General features: G+C 38.5%; 1 protein-coding gene across 1 annotated transcript in view; it reads left to right on the top strand.

Annotated features, from left to right (window-relative positions):
- col7a1 (collagen, type VII, alpha 1) overlaps positions 1–17,845 on the top strand; it is a 70,775-nt gene that overhangs the window by 38,911 nt on the left and 14,019 nt on the right. Inside the window, 31 exon segments of the mRNA XM_055026700.1 lie at positions 25–150; positions 1,682–1,891; positions 1,977–2,012; positions 2,090–2,134; positions 2,233–2,331; positions 2,414–2,485; positions 3,682–3,726; positions 4,130–4,165; positions 6,134–6,169; positions 6,255–6,299; positions 6,386–6,418; positions 6,546–6,608; positions 6,738–6,773; positions 7,187–7,267; positions 7,963–8,031; positions 12,044–12,079; positions 12,206–12,265; positions 12,352–12,396; positions 12,478–12,513; positions 12,977–13,012; positions 13,100–13,159; positions 13,260–13,385; positions 13,465–13,536; positions 15,090–15,125; positions 15,223–15,282; positions 15,389–15,433; positions 15,880–15,915; positions 16,083–16,118; positions 16,401–16,457; positions 16,544–16,615; positions 17,568–17,639. Coding sequence (XP_054882675.1) covers positions 25–150; positions 1,682–1,891; positions 1,977–2,012; positions 2,090–2,134; positions 2,233–2,331; positions 2,414–2,485; positions 3,682–3,726; positions 4,130–4,165; positions 6,134–6,169; positions 6,255–6,299; positions 6,386–6,418; positions 6,546–6,608; positions 6,738–6,773; positions 7,187–7,267; positions 7,963–8,031; positions 12,044–12,079; positions 12,206–12,265; positions 12,352–12,396; positions 12,478–12,513; positions 12,977–13,012; positions 13,100–13,159; positions 13,260–13,385; positions 13,465–13,536; positions 15,090–15,125; positions 15,223–15,282; positions 15,389–15,433; positions 15,880–15,915; positions 16,083–16,118; positions 16,401–16,457; positions 16,544–16,615; positions 17,568–17,639 — 1,917 coding nt within the window.

The following is a 17,845-nucleotide window of genomic DNA, read 5'->3' as shown; positions in this document are numbered from 1 at the left end:
GTCTGATTCCTTTCCTGCGTACAGGTGTCGGATCTGAAGGTGCTTGTGGACAAGAAGGACGCAGTGCTGTCTACTGCTGCGCAAAAGGTTGAGAAGGGTGACAAAGGAGACAGAGGGGAGCCAGGGTTGAGAGGACCATCTGGAGCAGATGTGAGCATGACTAAGACTCACTCTGTTACTCGGGCGTTTCATCTGATGCTTTATCACTTTCTGTGCAATATTGAGACTGTTGCTGGTAAATTTTCCAAGTGTACACCAAGATGAGTGTTACACCTGAGAGACGTCTAAACAAGGATCTTTGATATCTGCCTTGTTGCACATGTATTAAGGGGAGTTTCTTTTTACACAGGGAGGAGAGTGTAAGTTTAATTACAGCAACTATTTAATAACCTTTATTATCTGCCAGTGGTGCCATTTAAAGCCTTGTATGCTTTGATTTATTACACCTGTTCTAAAAAGTGTTTTGCAGTGCTGTTTCTGATGTTTCTTTTGTATAAGCACAGATTTTTTTTTATTTATAACTCTCTGGTGAGCATACAGAGATAATGAGAAGTTAACAAACAGCTGGAAGGACCAATGTTTTTCATGTGAATATATTATTTTATTTATTGAAGGGAACCAAACAGCCTCTTGTTTCATCTGCACAACAAAGAGCAAGTGAATCAGGCGGATTCTGATTTGACCCGAGTTGATTCCACAAGAAGCACGCTGTGTGCTGTCAGTGAATTGCAATCTCCTGATTAGCTGCGAGCTGCTTTGTTTGTCACTTTCTGTTAATTAGAGCTACTACTGGTAGAGTGCTGCGGTCATTAGTGAAACGAGGGGCTGCAGAACTGAGCACTGGAGTGGTCAATAATTATAAAATCTGATTAAGGGGTGATGCAATCTATCTCACAAGAACAAAGCAATGCATGATGTTAAATTTTTGGAATATTCTTTTGAAAGCTATGAATCCAATTTGTTCACACATGTGGAGTTGCACAAATCCCAAACTGTGTTTTAGGAAACCATAATTAGCTTAGAATAATCCAGTACAGGTTGAACTAATGTCTGTGTTGTTTTTATGCCTAGTTGGTTACAAAGTGGTTGTGCTAGCTCCCCTTTAGCTAGCACAGTATAGAACCTTTTAGCTTCAGAGTTGATTAGTATGAAAGTTATTAATTAGTGTGAAACCGGCCACCACTGGATTCTGGACTCACTCCAATGTGTCCTCTTCTCTGGAATGACAATATGTGCTACCACAAATATGTGAACTGCTTAGGGATTTCCCTCCGAGTTCCTACAAGATGGATGCATAAATCATGACGCATAAGGATATAGATGAAGAGTTTGGTTTGGTGTGGAGGAAATGACCTGGTTTACACAGAGCTCATCTTTAGAGAGCCTTTGGGTCAAATTAGAGCAGATACTACAAGCTAGGCTACATTTCCCAACATCAGTACCTGACCTCACAAATACCCTCATAGAAGAATGGTCAAACATTACTATTACTATTTGAAATACTGTTAAAAATGGCGTGTTATTAAAGTACATGCATGTGTAAGGACAAATGCCTCAAAACTTTTGGCAATGTATCATGTCTTGAGGAGTAACGATAAGTACGAAATTAAAAATTAAAGCAAATAAAAACTAAGTTATTTGCTGGAATGAATTCTAAAATGTGAATCCGCCTCTGCTCCAGGGCGCTCGAGGTTTTCAAGGAGATAGGGGTCCGAAAGGAGAGCAAGGGGAGCGAGGGCCCGTGGGACAAACTGGGCCTCCAGGAAGAGCCACCTTAGAACGAGGACCAGAGGGTCCCGCAGGGCCTGCTGGGGAGCCTGGCAAACCGGGAATACCGGGTGTTCCAGGTAGAGCAGGGGAACTTGGAGAGTCTGGGAGGCCTGGAGAAAAGGTGAGGAAGACAAATGGTGCACAAAATGAAGACCTTTTTCATTGTCTGAGCATACGCAGTGAGATCATGTGTGTCTGTGTTTCAGGGAGAGCGAGGGGAGAAAGGTGACAAAGGCAACGCTGTGAGTAATTATGTCAGACACATGTAGTTAGTTTTTACGGTTTTTACTGTCAGCTGATAATTGCCTCTATTTATCAGGGCATAATTGGATTAACAGGACCAGCTGGGCCTCCAGGTCAAAAGGTTAAGTCCTGCTACCTGAGAATTTTTTTTTGTAACTGAAACAGTATTTGTAAACGTAGAACAAAAATGTATTTTAAAAGTGCAAATATTCCTTGCAGGGGGATTCGATTTTGGCTGGTACTCCTGGGCCTCGAGGCCTTCCTGGAGTGAAGGGAGAGCCTGGTGTTGCAGGACCAATAGGACCCAAAGGAGAGAGAGTACGAAACAACGAATATAAAATCCCATATTGGTATCTCATGCTCTGTTTTGTGGAATTATTGTGTGTTAAATACATTACAGGGTTTTGTGGGACCTCGAGGTGATAAAGGAGACAGAGGAGATCCTGGAGATAAAGGACGCGAAGGTTCAATGGTGGGGAAACTCTTGGTTTAGATTACAGTATACATAAGGGAAGCATAATGGAAAAAAATACTGTGTGGGTGAAATGATGAAAAAGTCTGGTTCTACGGAGAGGTAGATGTAAAGGTAATATGATCATGTTGATTTCTTTTATTAATATTAAAATCCATTCAAAGCATCCTGGCCTTGTTTGAAATAACAATTACCAGCTTATTATATCACAAGCTGGTGATATTCCTGATTAGCCACATGTCATTTCAGTTTTATTTGCCACATTGTTGCCTGAATACTAAATTGCAGAATGAGAAAATCACTTAAGATTAAACTGTCTCACAATATGACGCAAACCAAAATATCTCAAAAGCAACACATCATGCTGCAATCTTAAGAACATCAATAACAGATGAGAACCGAGCTCATTGATAAAGTCACCATATAATATACAAATAATTGTGATTATGTGGCATGACCTCAAACAGGCTTAGAAGCTCTCCAGTATATCCGAAGTGAATTGATTCTGCAAGGAAGAGTGGGTCCAAATGCCTCTACAGAAATGTAAAAGACCTATTTCCAGTGAGCACAAGTATTCAATTCTGCCATTTATGCCACAACCAAATATTAGGTTAATTGGGTCAATTGCTTTTTCACAAGAACTCGATTGGTTGGGTCATTTGTTCCTTTAATAAACAAAATCATAATTTGTCTTTTATTTTGAAACATTTTAAGTGTGACTATAAAAGTGCTTGTTTATATTAAAGTCCTTTTATATACATCTTGGTGATAAAATGTCATTAGCTTGTACGCAAACAACAAGTTGTAAATAACATTTTTTGTCACTTTGAACGAATCAAAAGCCATTTAGATTGCGACATAAAAATTCAGCTATTTTAGAAATGTTTTCATAAAAAAGGATAAGATGCTTTTTGTCTATTTCAGGTAAATCTAAGCTTTATTTTAAGAGGCACATTTATCTCTATCCCCAGTCAGGGTTGATTGCATGTTGCATACATGTTGCAAAGTCATATATGTTCACACAATGAGGAGATTATTTATATAAAAAAATGTCAGAAAAGTACTGAACTTATTTCACAAAAGAGAGGATAATCTTTCATTTCACGCATAAATTCATATTTGCTGTGTATATTTAAACACTGTGAACATAAGATATTGTTTTCACAATTTTATCAATAAGTGGTGTGTAATTCCAGGGTGTGCCAGGGGAACCTGGAAAACCTGGACAGGATGGGAAACCAGTAAGTGGAAGACATAATGTGGAGTTCTGAATTTAACAATTCTGTAACTATAGTAGGTATATCTTGATGAAGTAATAGCTTTCATAAGCATGGGGATTCAAACTGTGAACTGGTGAGTATTATCCTTGTTTATAGAAGTCAACATATGTTACAACAGATTTGTTTTTGGTATTTTATTGTGTAATTTAATCAAAAGCACACATTTGTGAAAATACAGTCCAGATAATGTCAATGCAAGTTTTTTTTTTTTTTTTTACTCTAAAGATGTTTTTTATGCTCAAAACAAAAAGTCAAACTCATTGTTTCATTATTGCTTGTTTGGATGTGAATAAACTGGAGGAGAGCTGCAGACATTAAGCACTTCCTCTCAATTTTTATTTTCCTTCTCGACATGTTGGAGCAGGGCTCTACGGGGCCTCCTGGTCCTCGAGGCCAACCAGTGAGTAACCCATTAGCTAGTCTGCTTTTAGACCTGACCTGCAGACTAAAACTACTGGGTTGGCTGCAAGCTCACATCAAACGGAGCTCTGTTTTTCCCCACCCTTGCGCCGATGCTTCATTGATCCCGTTGCAGCTGTGCACCTAACACCCAACTCTCTAACCGTCTCCCCTGTCTCTGTTCATTTTCTTTTCTGTCTGTCTTCTTTTTTTGATACCTTCCTCCACCAAACTGTCTCCCGACATCCCTTCTGTCATTTCCTTTTTTTCCCCTTGTCTTTCCTCCTCTCCAGGGCTTTCCTGGGTTCCCAGGAGTTCTAGGCAGACCGGTAGGTTTTCTGCTGCTGGCTGGCATGCTTTAAGCTCTGCAGGAGGGAGGGAGGGATGTGTCACTGTGCCATCAGACACAAGTGGGTATGGACCAAAGACACTGGTATGCCTGAGGCCTATAGATTAAACAGCAAGGAGCATGAAAAGCATCAACAAATGGAAGAACAACCTATCATCATGATGCCGGCACTGTAATGTAACTCCTAGGCAAACTGAGCTGCTTTAATCTTAATTCATATGAATTTTAAACCATATTCTGGCAGCCTGGATAAGAGTCAGACCTTGATTAATTCCTCATGAAATGTCCCCAAAGGCACTTGTGTTGAGCTCAGGAGGTAATATTTGAAGTTTTATTCAAAACATTTTAAGACTTAAAGAAAGTATGAAGATGAAAGGAAGTGGGGTTTCCATCAGCATCCTGTGTACGGCGCTGTGTGTCGGTGACTGTGTCTGTCTGTCTCGAGGTGGAGTTGCTCTGAGACTTTCTTACTTAATGTTGCATTTCGTGCATGCAGCTTTGCCTGCTGTCTGTCTTATTTTTGCACAGTTCTGATTTGTCATTGTGTCTCTTGTTTGCCTTTTATATGTTTTGTTCATGTTTTTATTTGTGTCTTTGTGTGTCCTTGTCAAATGTTGATGTCAAATTGTCTGTGAATGTATGACTTTATTTGTTGGGGACTCAGTATTGTCCATTTCTGTGTACAATGTAGTGTGTGCAGTTTTATTTCAATGTATATAAATGTTGTAGTAAGGAAAGGTCAAACTCTTTTTTGCTCTTTTGCTGAAAGTTAGAAGAAAATGTCTATTGTGATCTATTTATAGGATATAAATAATAAGCAGAGCTGCGGTTAAATCCTATCTCTATTTGAGCTGCTGTCAGGATAATGTTGTTCATAAATGGCTTGTTTTAGGAGCCAAGAATCTTAACAGACTTAACATAAAAACAGGGACATTTTACTTAGCTAAATGAAATGTTATAGTGCAAGATAGTTGGAAAAACTAGTCAAAATTTCTCCAGTGAAGAGCAACATTTTGGAGTCCCCAAGTTGCCATAAACACTATTAGACACAATCTCGTTGTTTGGGAGTGAAGCCAGAAAAAACAAAGAATAAATAAATGATTTGCATCGATTCAAGATTTTTTCTTTCAGTCCATCAATATATATAACATTTGAAATTAGTGGAAAAGTTAATTATGTCAGTAATACGTGCTATGTTGTTTTGAGCACAAACATTACTAGAGTTTGATCCTTTAACTTGAGTAATTCAGGCGATTTTAGCTGGAAGCGATTTTCATAATGTATATCTAAATATATTATATAAAATTAAGGCCTTGAACTCCAGGAGGAATATATTTAGAGTTCGAGCAATATTAGCAGCTGAACATCTGGAAATGTGTCATTTAGTAATTTTTTAAAACATAAAATATGTTTAATAAGACTCAATGGTGTACTGGAGCTTTCTTAGTAGATAAATTACCTACAGTTTTTTTATTTTCCTCTTTAACTTTTAGCAAAATAGGCAAAACAATTTCCTAAATGACAGAATGTTCCTTAGCATGTGGTGTGTTTTGCACCTGCACCTGATGCTGCTGTCTTATGGATCTGTTTTAACATTATATATGAAACATTTTCTCACAGGGAAACCCAGGAGAGCCTGGCATGAGGGGACCAACTGTACGTATAAACATGCAGTAAAACGTGTTTTAATCGATGATGCCTTGCCACAGTTTAAAGCTCGATTTCCTGCTTCTTCTAATAGGGACCCATGGGTCCTGCTGGCATCCCAGGTCCACCAGGTGTAAAGGTAGCTTCACAGTATTTTTCAGCATTTTGTCTGTGCTGCCTGCATTTATAAAGCCCTGAAACTCAAAACACATTTCCTTCCCTCAGGGTAATCAAGGAGAGGCAGGCATCGGTGTCCAGGTAAGACAGCTGAGCATGTCTTTCATACTAAATATTTCTTTATCCTCGGATTCAGTAAAACAGCAGTCCAACCACGGAAGTTGTGAAAGAGATCTGCAGTGTTTGAGTTTATGCTTCCTCTCTGTAGGGTCCTCCCGGTGCTCAAGGGAGCACAGGTCTGCCTGGACCACCAGGCCCACCAGGAGCTGTCGTATGTGTTGTTAAAAAATGCCAGCTTCCCTTCAGGGAAAACCAGCCTTCATATTTCCTCATTGAAAACTCCTTGCTGTGTAACATAGATTATATTCCCTTAAAGCAATGTGTTTATTTCTCCCTACAGGGTCCGCAAGGCCCCCCAGGACTGCCAGGGCAGGTGGTGAGTATTTAATTCTGTTCTGACTGCACTGTGGAGCATGGAGGGGAAATTGGAAATGGAAGAAATGTTTTGCCCCTGAGGCCTTTTTCTCTTGTAGTGAAAATAGGAAGGTGATTAAAGTCGATGCCAAAACATCTGTAACAAGGCCCGATTGATAAATAGCAGCTTCAATAGCATTTTTTATTTTTATTTTTTTGTTTGATTGGCACCTTAAAAATAAGCCTATGGAGAAGAACCTTAAGATTTCAGGTCAATGTTTGTTCTACCGTTCTCCTTTCATATTCGGTTTGATCAGACATGCCGTTTGGGATATGTACATAGAATAAGTAGAATTGAGTAGAGATGTTTTGTAACTACACATTTCATATTTATAATCAAATATGAAATGCACCATGATGTGGCCTGTTCCTCAGGGTGAAGCGGGGAAGCCTGGTGTTCCTGGAAGAGACGGGGTTCCTGGGAAAGAAGGAATTCCTGGGTTACCCGGAAAACAGGTATTATATATGTGTGTGTGTTTTAGCGTTCATTAAAATAGGACCTATTTTAATTAATATTCCAACAAATACTATGTTATGAGGATCCGCTGCTCACTATGGGGCCCACAGCCCAGGCCCAATGAGAAGAAGTTCTGTTCATCTGTTGGTTTAGAGACATGGTGGGATTTATTGTGCGTATTGGGGAGGTTTAGGGTTATGAATGTACTGGTGATGGTTAAGTCTAGGTTAATTAATGAAATTAATGAAAATAATGATTGAAGCCAATGCAAAGTAATTGTGAAGTTAGAAAGACGTAATATGTGGTTTATTCTTCCATCACTGTTGCACATCTGCCATATTTTTCAGCTGCATAAAAAGATTTGATGAATACCACATGTGATGAGCTAGGATAAGTTAGGAGGACATGAGTGTCCTAACAGTGTATCTAATACAGAAAAATGTTTTAGATATTCTCCTGGTCCAGCACACAAGTCAAGTGAATGGTTCAGACTTCTTGCAGAACTTAATTGTTCACTTAGAAGGTAATTCAGCTTGGATTGGCCAGTTCTAGACTCACACAGTGCATGGTTTTCAATAGGGCAACACATGTAGATCAGAAAGTGCCTAAATTCAACAGGAGATCATATCGAGCAGCAGCATTGTGTTCCTTGTCGACTCATCCTCAGTGTTAATATGAACACTTTGCTCCTTAGGGTATTGCAGGACCTCCAGGTCTGGCTGGCTTTAAGGGGGAGCAGGGAGACAGTGGTCCTCCTGGGAAGGTGAGAGTCTTCTCCGTCCACTGGGCTGACACTGAAAATGACGATTATTCTGCCACTTTGTTTCGACCTGAGTGTGTCTTGGTCTATTTTGGGAAAAACAAAAATATATGTGATCAGACTGTTATTTTTTACTTTTTGTAGTTTGTTTTAATTTGGTTGTCAGATTGACTGCTTTCCCAAGTGGGACACAAAGCAGGCTTATAAATTAAATGGCTCCTCTAGAGCCAACTTGCTCTGCAAGTGCATGTGCTACTTTGGTGTAAATCTGTGCTGCATATTTAAATTGATGTAAATGCCTGAAATCTCCATCTTCTCTTTCAAGCTATGAATCAACTCTAACCTTGATGGAAGTAGCAGTTTTGCCTTAGTATAAGTGTGTGGCTAGCAACATGAACTTTTTCTTTACCGTAGAATTGAAGCTTGTTGGAGATTATTGGAAGATAAATCTAAATATATGGCAATCCTTGGAGAAATGCTGCTAAAAGACTACAAGACACTTAACTTAGGCCAGAGGTTCACTTTCCAGCAAGTCAATCCCCCTAAACATACTTCTAGATCCTCAATGAACTATGTTAGATCAAAGTATTGTTTTCTATAGAATGGCCCAGTCAAAGTTCAGCTGAAAATCCAACAGAGAATCTGTGGTCAGGCTTGAGACATGATGTGTGGAGACACCACCTCCAATCTGACTAAGCTTATACTATCATTCAGCAAAAATAACGACTCTACAAGGTCATGACTAAGTGGACTAAACATGAATCCACTTCAAATTGAAAATATCTTTATTCAAACAATTAAATACATGTTTCACTCTGCTTCCACTTGATGGTTATACTTTATCACATTTAATATCAATAGCATACATTGCAGTTTGTGCTTCTAAAAGGACACAATGTCAAGAATATTCGAGGTGTGAATGATTGTATACACTGTATGTGCATGATATATTTATTCGTTAGTTAAGCTACACTGCAGACTCTGTTAGCTGACTGCTGTCAATGTCACAGTACTCTAACAGCAGCATGTTTTCATCTAAAGGAACAGACAAAACATGGTTTTATACTGTAATAAATGATTATTTGATTTGGGCCTTATGTTGAGGTGTACAAACAGAAAATCATGTAAGTGACTCCCTAAGGCATCATTACAGCAACATGCTGGTACTCTGGTACAAATCCTGGCCATAATCGCATAAAATATTTCCTCTACACTCCATGTCATTGGGTGAAAAAAACAACATAATCTATAATGCAACACAAAGCCCTGAAGGTCTGTGTTTTCTGCATCAATACAAATAGCCAGCCTCTTTAATGTACTCAGTTACAACCGGATGGTTCTATGATGAAGCCATCATAGCTCCTAAAGTGTAATTTGTCACTGTTAATGGTTTCAAAGAGGAACCATCCTGCTGCTGACACTGGTAGGTTTCCGGCTGCCTGCAGTCTCTGCTGTAATGACTACAGACATTTGCAAACACGACCGGTTTGACTTGACAAACGTGCCAGTTCTGTCAGTAAGGATCTTAACTGAGACAAATTTGCCTTGTTGAGTCTCAAAGTGACAGAGAAGGTCACTTGGATTGTATATTCATCACATTATCATAAGCTGTGTGCTCTCTTTTGTGATCTCTGCCGGACTTAATGGTGTAAGTGGTATCAGTAGGTGTCCACATCGATATTCTCTATGGCGTCCCATAACCATCAATTAAACTGCAGCCTTCTGTGATGTCTTTTAACAAAACACATCCTCCAACACCAGCACTCTTTGTTGGAAACAAAAGTCAAACATTTTGGCCTGGCGCATTGCATTTTTTAACACAGAACATGTCTGTCTGGTTTGCTGCCAGATTTTGAGTCAGCATCTACTGGATGCAAACACATGACTGCAGTGTTTCCAGAGGCACAAAGCATCCAGTAAAAATGTAGGAATTTAAGATTGGTTGTAAGTTCATCACAACCGCAAGATGAAACTTCAAGCTAACATTTAAGCACATGTTTTATTCATACACAGTTTGGGTTACAGCTTTATTTAGTTGTGGGAAATGTTGGAAACATTGTAGCAGCATTGAACGCAGTGTTTAAATAAGTGCAAAACAAAGCTGCACGAAATAAGCGAGAAACATGTATAGCTATTCATATTTTAGCCTATATGATAATTGTTTTTGTTCTGAATGTATTTATTGTAGTTTTCTTTTGTATATATGTCTTTATTTAAATCTGGCTCGCAATAGTTGATAGAGTAAAATATATTTGGATTCTTTTTTTAAAAAATCTTGGTTTTACGTGTTTTGATGATAAGTAATTATGTAGAATAAAATAGAAAGGGATGTGGTCATATAACCTATTCTGATCTGAAGATGTCGGTTCTTATTTTAGCTGCTTTAAATTGTTTCCAGAAAACACACACTCACACTCACACATGCAAGTTTTGAGTTTTGCGAGCAGCCCCACCATTCAACAGATGTCCTGCTGTTCATAATATTGACATGAGTTGTGGTGACATGTGCCTCGACAAGCTCCCACATCGTTAACAACCTCAGGTTCAGCACCTTGGACAGAGCCATGGTGATGCTGTCAGTGAGTTCAGCAGTTTGATAAATGACCAGGCAGCATCTGCTCCACATCTACCTGCTGTTACGATCATCCCTCAGATATACTCGTTCGAACATGCAATTAACTGATAAGGTGGGATAAAAACTTTGTCCAAAGAAATGGAAATTTCTAAACTGTTATACATTTGTTTCCCTGAGAAAAGCTCTTAACTATAACCAAAGCAAATGCATTTTTTGCATAAAATGTAAACTTCTGTTGTTAACATCTTTGGCAGTTTTCAGACACTTTTTTTTGTCTGCCTCATCTTAAACCAAGAAAACAAACCAGAGCTTTTGCCATCAATACAATTTTATTAAACTGTGACTTGTGTCCAAATCCAAAGTGTGACTCTGGAAGAACATCCCTCGCTGAAACGCAACGTGGCTGTGCATGGAGAGCCAACATCTTATCTGAGAGCTTTCCTGACAGGAAGTGCATGAGATATTTAAAACAAGGATGTATCAGACCTTGAGAGCCTTGTTGAGGAAACCCTCTAAATACCGACACTGGACGCACATTCAGAGATTTATATATAGTGTTCGATAGTAATTTAATCAACATGTACCTTCTTACTGAAGGTATTAGATATTAGATAAGGTAACTTTATTTATTTAGCACATTTTCAGCAAGAAGGCAAATCAAAGTGCTGTACATGAATTAGAAAAAAATACAGCAAAACAACAAACCAAAAAAAGAGCAAAAGAAGAAAAAAAAAATGAAAAAATAAAGTAAGTAAAAAAGAAGTTTGTGATTTATAAACTAGTAGGGGGTTATCTGGATCCTTATTCTGATATTATTGATCTGAGGTAATGAGTAGTTTCTCTAGATAAGCTTTCTCTGGATTCTAAGTTTTTCTAATTCCTGAATATATAAACTAGATGCTCATGTTATAAGTACTCCATAATTTATAAGCTAGAAGGAGTTTCTCTGGATAATAATAGGCTAAATGTTGGTCTTATTAATGTTTGTTGTGGCCTAACCAAAGCCACAAAAAACATTTAGGATAATGCTAAAGATCAGGATGGGGGAAAAAGGTCTACAAACTTTAAAGAATTGAAGCCAAAAGCAATTAAGCAACATGCCGTCAGTTTTCTTTATCATCTTTGAGAGACGTAGATTTGCTCTTTACAGATTAGGATTATTTTATAACCATTGAATATAATACTGCTAAGAACAGTGACTTACAGACACAAGTAAACAACAAAAAAAAATCAATTCCCAACACCTTTGACTCTGAGCAAGACTGAGATTGGATATCCTTGAAAATACCAAGGAGCTGGAGAGGATATTGATGTTATTGAAGCATTTAATGGCAGAGCTTTTAGTTGTGCATTTACTTATCATAACAATAGCAGGTGTGTTTTTTTTTCTATAAAAAGAAATCAGTCATTTTCTGTATTTTTCTTCCCTCCCTCCTCCAGGCTGTGGCTGGACCTGTTGGTCCTAAAGGAGACAGGGTGAGTCACTGTTTATGTCGGCATGAAAGGTGCAAATACTGTGTTATAAGCTGTGGGATGTTTTTTTCATTAGAAATGAGAACAGTAACTCACTGCAGCTGACTTATCTGATTCTGTCTGATGCAGGGTCCTCCGGGTGTGACGCTGCCGGGCACGACTGGAGAGCGAGGCCCACCTGGAGAAAAGGTGAGTGTGACCAAACAAGCTCACTCTCAGTCAGAAACACAAAACAAGCTTCAAGTGTCTCTTTTTTGTAAACTTCTGTTCTTTAGGGCAACAAGGGAGACAAAGGCCCTGCTGGCATCAAAGGAGAGAGTGTGAGTATTGTTACAGAACAGAGCTGTGTGTTTTTTCTCAAAACCGCATTTTTTACAATGTGTTACCTGTCATCATGTAAGGGAGTGGCTGGTGAGCAAGGAGAGCAAGGAGAGGATGTAAGTAATGAGCCTTTACTGCTTGTTTATGATTTAGATTTTGAGTTTCATTTCAGTTTTTGTAATAAATCACAGTGTCCAAAGAAAATGACAAAAAACATCACATTTTGGTTCATTTATTATGCAAACAGAACATTTATTCAGAAATATTGCCCAGTGAGAAATTATTTTTGCACTGTTTGGAGGATCAGTTGATAAGTATGAGTCATGCACTCCACAAATCTTGACTTTATGAAAGCAAGAAGAAAACCGTTGTGGAGGAGTAGCAAGAAACTACAAATATGAGCATTAAAAAAATGAACTAACTACATATAGGAGACAATGAAAGAAGAATTTAACTTTAAGGTCAAAGTGTTATCTTTTACTAAACCTCTATTTTATTACCTATTGTTTTTTGTTTTCTTGCTGTCATAATTTATTTAAAACTCAAAAACTCCCTGCAAAATCTTATTTGTTTTTGCAGGGAGCACCAGGATCACCAGGCCCTAAAGGAGATAAGGTTCATCTTGTATTATGCATTTTCATTATTTCATCTGAATTCAAAGCACTTTGTCAGTGAAAGTAGCAACAAAAACCTGTGTTGCAGGGAGAGAAAGGTCTTGGACAGCCAGGTCCTCTCGGTCGAGTCGGGCCTCAGGGTTTAAAGGTGCGTTACGGCTGAGGAAGATCTAAGATTTTATCTCCAGTCGGAGTCAGTGTAACTGATCAGTTCTGCCACAGCATAAAAATCAGTCACCGTTTTTTAGGGCGATCCGGGTCTTCCTGGTCCAGCTGGCCCACCGGGCCCCCAAGGGAAGGCTGGAGATCCTGGACTGTCCGGTGTAAGAGGAGAAAATGGGCAACCAGGGCCTCCTGGAGCCCCAGGAGAAAGGGTTTGTGGACAATTGTTTTCTTTTTATGTTTTGTGTACCTTTTGGGAAAGGTTTGGAACAATTATGCTTCTATCTCCAGGGCCTCCAGGGATTTGCTGGCCGTGCAGGAAACCCTGGACCTCCTGGTCCTGCTGGGCCTGCAGGGCAGCCAGTGAGTTCATTTTTAACGTAATGAAGCATCTGAAATTTTTAAAACAAGAAGAGGGAATCTGTTTTGCTTGCATTTGCCAATCTAATTATAGGATACATGTGTGTGATTGACAGTGATAAGACTCTCCTCCTGGCTCTGATTGGTTGTTTCTGACCCATATTTCTGGAGATGGCAGTAGGTTCATAGAGAGGATGCAGAGGAGCCTGATTTTTTATTTATTTTTATTTTATTTCTTTTGCAAATTACCAGTCAGGACATGGTGACAGTTTGAACAAATTGTAAAAAACATATTTTTTCTAAAAGTTATCTACTGCAGCTTTAAAACTGAAGTAAAACAAATTTTTGTTGATATATCTTTTTTACATTCTCCTGTCCTCAGTGTCGTCGTTCCCCTTTGCAATGCTCCAAGACTTCATTTTAGGCCCCAACATATTTTCATTGTATGTCTTAACTCTTAGGAATACAATATTCCTTTCATTGTTTTGCTGGTCATTAAATTACATATATATTTTTTCTATTCAAGAAAATAGATCTGCTTAGTGTCGAACAATAAATCAAAAAGTGGATCAATTGCAATTACAGCAGTATTATTATAACTAATATATGTGGCCCAGTCCTACTTCAGTTTAGTCTTTATGACTAAAAATATTATTTTAGATGACAAATAACTTCAATGCAGAATATAACTTCTTGTATTTGGAAATTCAACAGTATTGGAAGGTGATGAGAGCACAATTGACCTTCTCGCATCTCCTTTCACCAAATAACTTTGGTTTTACTTTGTTGTCTTCAAGCCTTTAAAAATCTGACCTTCTTAACAGATCTACTGTGGTACAACAGAATCCTGGTTTTAGCTTCCTGCTCCAGCTTCCTAGTTTATTTAAAAATTCATAGCACCACATTATTTTAGTGAACTTTTATCAGTCATCCACATGCCAGACCCATGGGACCATCAAAACCAATTATTTCCTACAAATTCCTAGTTGCCAGTTATGTATTAGATTTGACACGGCTTTTTTGGTCGCAGCCCCTAAGCTCTGGGACAGCCTCCCGCCTCATGCGAGATCTGCCAGTATGACTGAGCTATTTATAACACCTCTGGAAACGCTTGTGTGTCAGGCTCCTGGTCTGGCTGAGCCTGATACGCTGACGTTTGATTTGTGGTATCAAGTTTACTGGAGTTGCTTTTTTGCTTTGTTCTTTGATTCATTAGCTCCTGAGATTTACTTTAGACTTACCGTCTTTTTTGCTTGTTCTGATCGTTTTCCTTGTAATAGTGTGGACAGATGAGTTTTTCTTAAATCTCTTCCGTTAAATTGATAAGGTGAATATATGCTTTCTATTTAGCTTAATTGATTTCAGTTCTTTATAAAGCACCAACTGAACAAATCTATCATTTAGAAATTTAACAAGACAAATAAGGCCAATTCATATAATATTCTTATTCAGTCCAAATTAAACTATCACAAATCTAACAAACTCATCGCGATTTAACCATATTGTCAGATGTAGAAGAAGTTACACTGTAATATATATGTGTATATTTTTTCTAGGGCTCTGCTGGTACTAATGGAGTCAAAGGTGACAAGGTAATTTTTTCCAGCTCACAAGCACACTACCTCTGTCTTACTACAGGAATGCCAATCAAGCTTATTAAAGGTATAAATGTGTGTTTTCTGGGTCCAGGGGGAAGTCGGTGTTGGAGTTCCCGGTCCCAGAGGAGAGAGAGGAGATTCAGGACCCAGAGTAAGAAGCCAGTTATGGGACTGTAACAGTGTGTTTGCACTGAAGAGTAAATTTACATTTGGATGATGGAAAACTAACTCTGGCGTGTTTGCCTTTTGTGTCTCAGGGGGAGGAGGGCCGAGCTGGCATGGATGGGGACAGAGGACCAGTGGTAAACATCAGAAGTTTCTGTTTTCATGTAGCACTCAGGAGCATTATGCGGACCACCCGGGTGTTTTCTGAAATGCTTTCAGCACTCTCGTTCTCGTTTTTGAAAGCATGAAACAGTCTTGTTTGGAGGCATAATGGAAGCAAAGAAGCATTTGTGTAATGATTATACAGATGAAGAGCCTTTCTCACAAGGACACAAAATGTTTTCTGGACTGTAAACATATCATTCACTGTGTCTTTTACTTTCTCAGTGCTGCAATTTTTTAGGGAAGAAGGAAATCACAACAGCCACACGCTCTAAGGGTTTACAATGTTGTGTCTTCCCTTAATTTCCGGTCATTTATTGTTGAACGAGAACATAAATAATTTCTTTGTGGCAGAAGCAGACATACAGTGATCATTTTTACATGGAAGCATAATGTGTGTTTGTGTTTTTTCAACAATCAGGGCCCACCAGGGATTAGAGGCCTTCGAGGAGAAAAGGTGATTTTCTTTTCATTTCTTTTCCCATTTTTACTTATCCTGAGGTATCCTCATCGTCTTCATCTTGAGTTTTCTCTACATGTAAAACAATGAACTAAATTTACAGACACCAATAAATCATTTCACCTAATCTGTGTTTTTTCTTCTTCTTTCTTATTTTTGTACAGGGAGACGGTGGACTCCCGGGTGAGAAAGGAGATAAGGTTTGTGAATTTTAATATGCAGCGAGAGCCACTGCCATTCACTCTCTCGCAAAGTGTTTTTGTTTTATTGTTTATACATTTGAAATCAAAGGGAAACAGAAGCCTGATTTGTTAGAGTTCTTTCTTTCACATCAAGTTTGGTGAATGTAATGAATTTGCAAAATATTGATGAGCTGAAATATCAAACAATCACAGAGTGAGAGAACGAACGAGGATAAACACTATTATTTTCCTCTGTGGGGGTCGAAACAGCACTTTCAAAATCTGTCCTGTCCCTCACAGGGGGACACTGTGCTGGTGGGAGGACCACCTGGAGAAAAGGGCAACAAAGGAGAAACAGTCAGTGGACGTCCAAAGGCACATTGTGCTAAACAAATACTCACCCAGAGAAAATAAGCACTGTATTTTACTGTTGTTTAACTCAGGGTGACAGAGGAGTCAAAGGGGCTCAAGGAGAAAAAGGGACAAAAGGTCAAGAGGGTCCATCAGGAGAGCAGGTAAAGTTAAGTGGAGAGGAATCGATTTTTTGGTGTTTAATGTAAACAGTTTGAAGATAGTTGCTCTGATTCGCATCTCTGTCAGCGTTAAAGAGTCTCTTGTTTCGCCTTTTTTAATTTTCTCACAATGTGTACGTCATCAACATGAAATATATGGTTCTGGTAAAAGGTTCACACACACTGATGAAGGAAATCGATAGTTTGATTTCTGTAACTGTGTGTTTGAACTATGAACTTAACTATGTGTGAGAAGGATATGAAACAAAATAAATGTAAAAAAAACAAGAAAGAATTAGGTTCACAAGTTTGAATTTATTGTGGATTTTCTTTAATGAACAATCAAAATTAGACACGAGGGTGCAAATATATACATACTTTCTTAAATGTACAAGTTTTTTTTTTTTTTTTTTTTTGCCCTAATTTTTAGAGCTTTGCAAAGGATCAAAATTATCTTGCTGTACAGTTAGATCAATATGTAGAAGGGTAAGATATCTGAAGAATCTTAACTGGAGTTTTCTCCAAAATTAATAAAATGGGAAGACAGAAGCCACGAGATTTGTGGAGAAGAGATTAATTTTAGGATTCTGTCGTTCTCTTAACCTGATAGATTTAGAGAACGTTTGCAAGACAGAGAGGGCAAATATTACCTGGTCACAATGTAGGAAAAGGGTACTCTCTTCTACTGAAGAAACATAATTGGATTTTCTATATTCAGGAAAATCCCCGACAAATTCAAACTTGCCCACTTAATGTTGAAATTCTGTGAATCTGCATGGATATGATGACATTCATCCTGCAGCGTGTGTGTAGAAATTTCTCACTGAAACTATGAGGATTATACGGGTATTAATTAGTTAAATAGCTTGGATCAACCACCAGCAAAAGGAAGAGAACCTGTGCAGTTTACATGATAAAATGTACAGATTGCCCATGTGAGCGTATTTGTCATCAGGGTCAAAGAGGGGAACCTGGAGAGCGAGGATCCACTGGTTTCCCAGGGGCCAGAGGCCCGGGTGGACAGAAGGCAAGTGACATAATTTTTAATTAGTAAAACCAAATCTGTCTGAGAGAAATGATTAGATTGATAAAAACCATCAATTTCAAAACACTTGATTTGATAAAAAAGGAAATCAAAGCTTAATGGATAAAAGGAGTAAAGTATAGTGATGAATTCAGGCATCAGAGCAGAATTTGATTCAGTAAGACGTTTTATTTTGGCAACATGCAGAG

Source organism: Poeciliopsis prolifica, unplaced genomic scaffold (genome assembly GCF_027474105.1).
Source record: "Poeciliopsis prolifica strain line A6 unplaced genomic scaffold, Auburn_PproV2 SCAFFOLD003, whole genome shotgun sequence".
NCBI lineage: Eukaryota > Metazoa > Chordata > Actinopteri > Cyprinodontiformes > Poeciliidae > Poeciliopsis > Poeciliopsis prolifica.
This window is presented reverse-complemented; position numbering and strand designations above follow the sequence as displayed.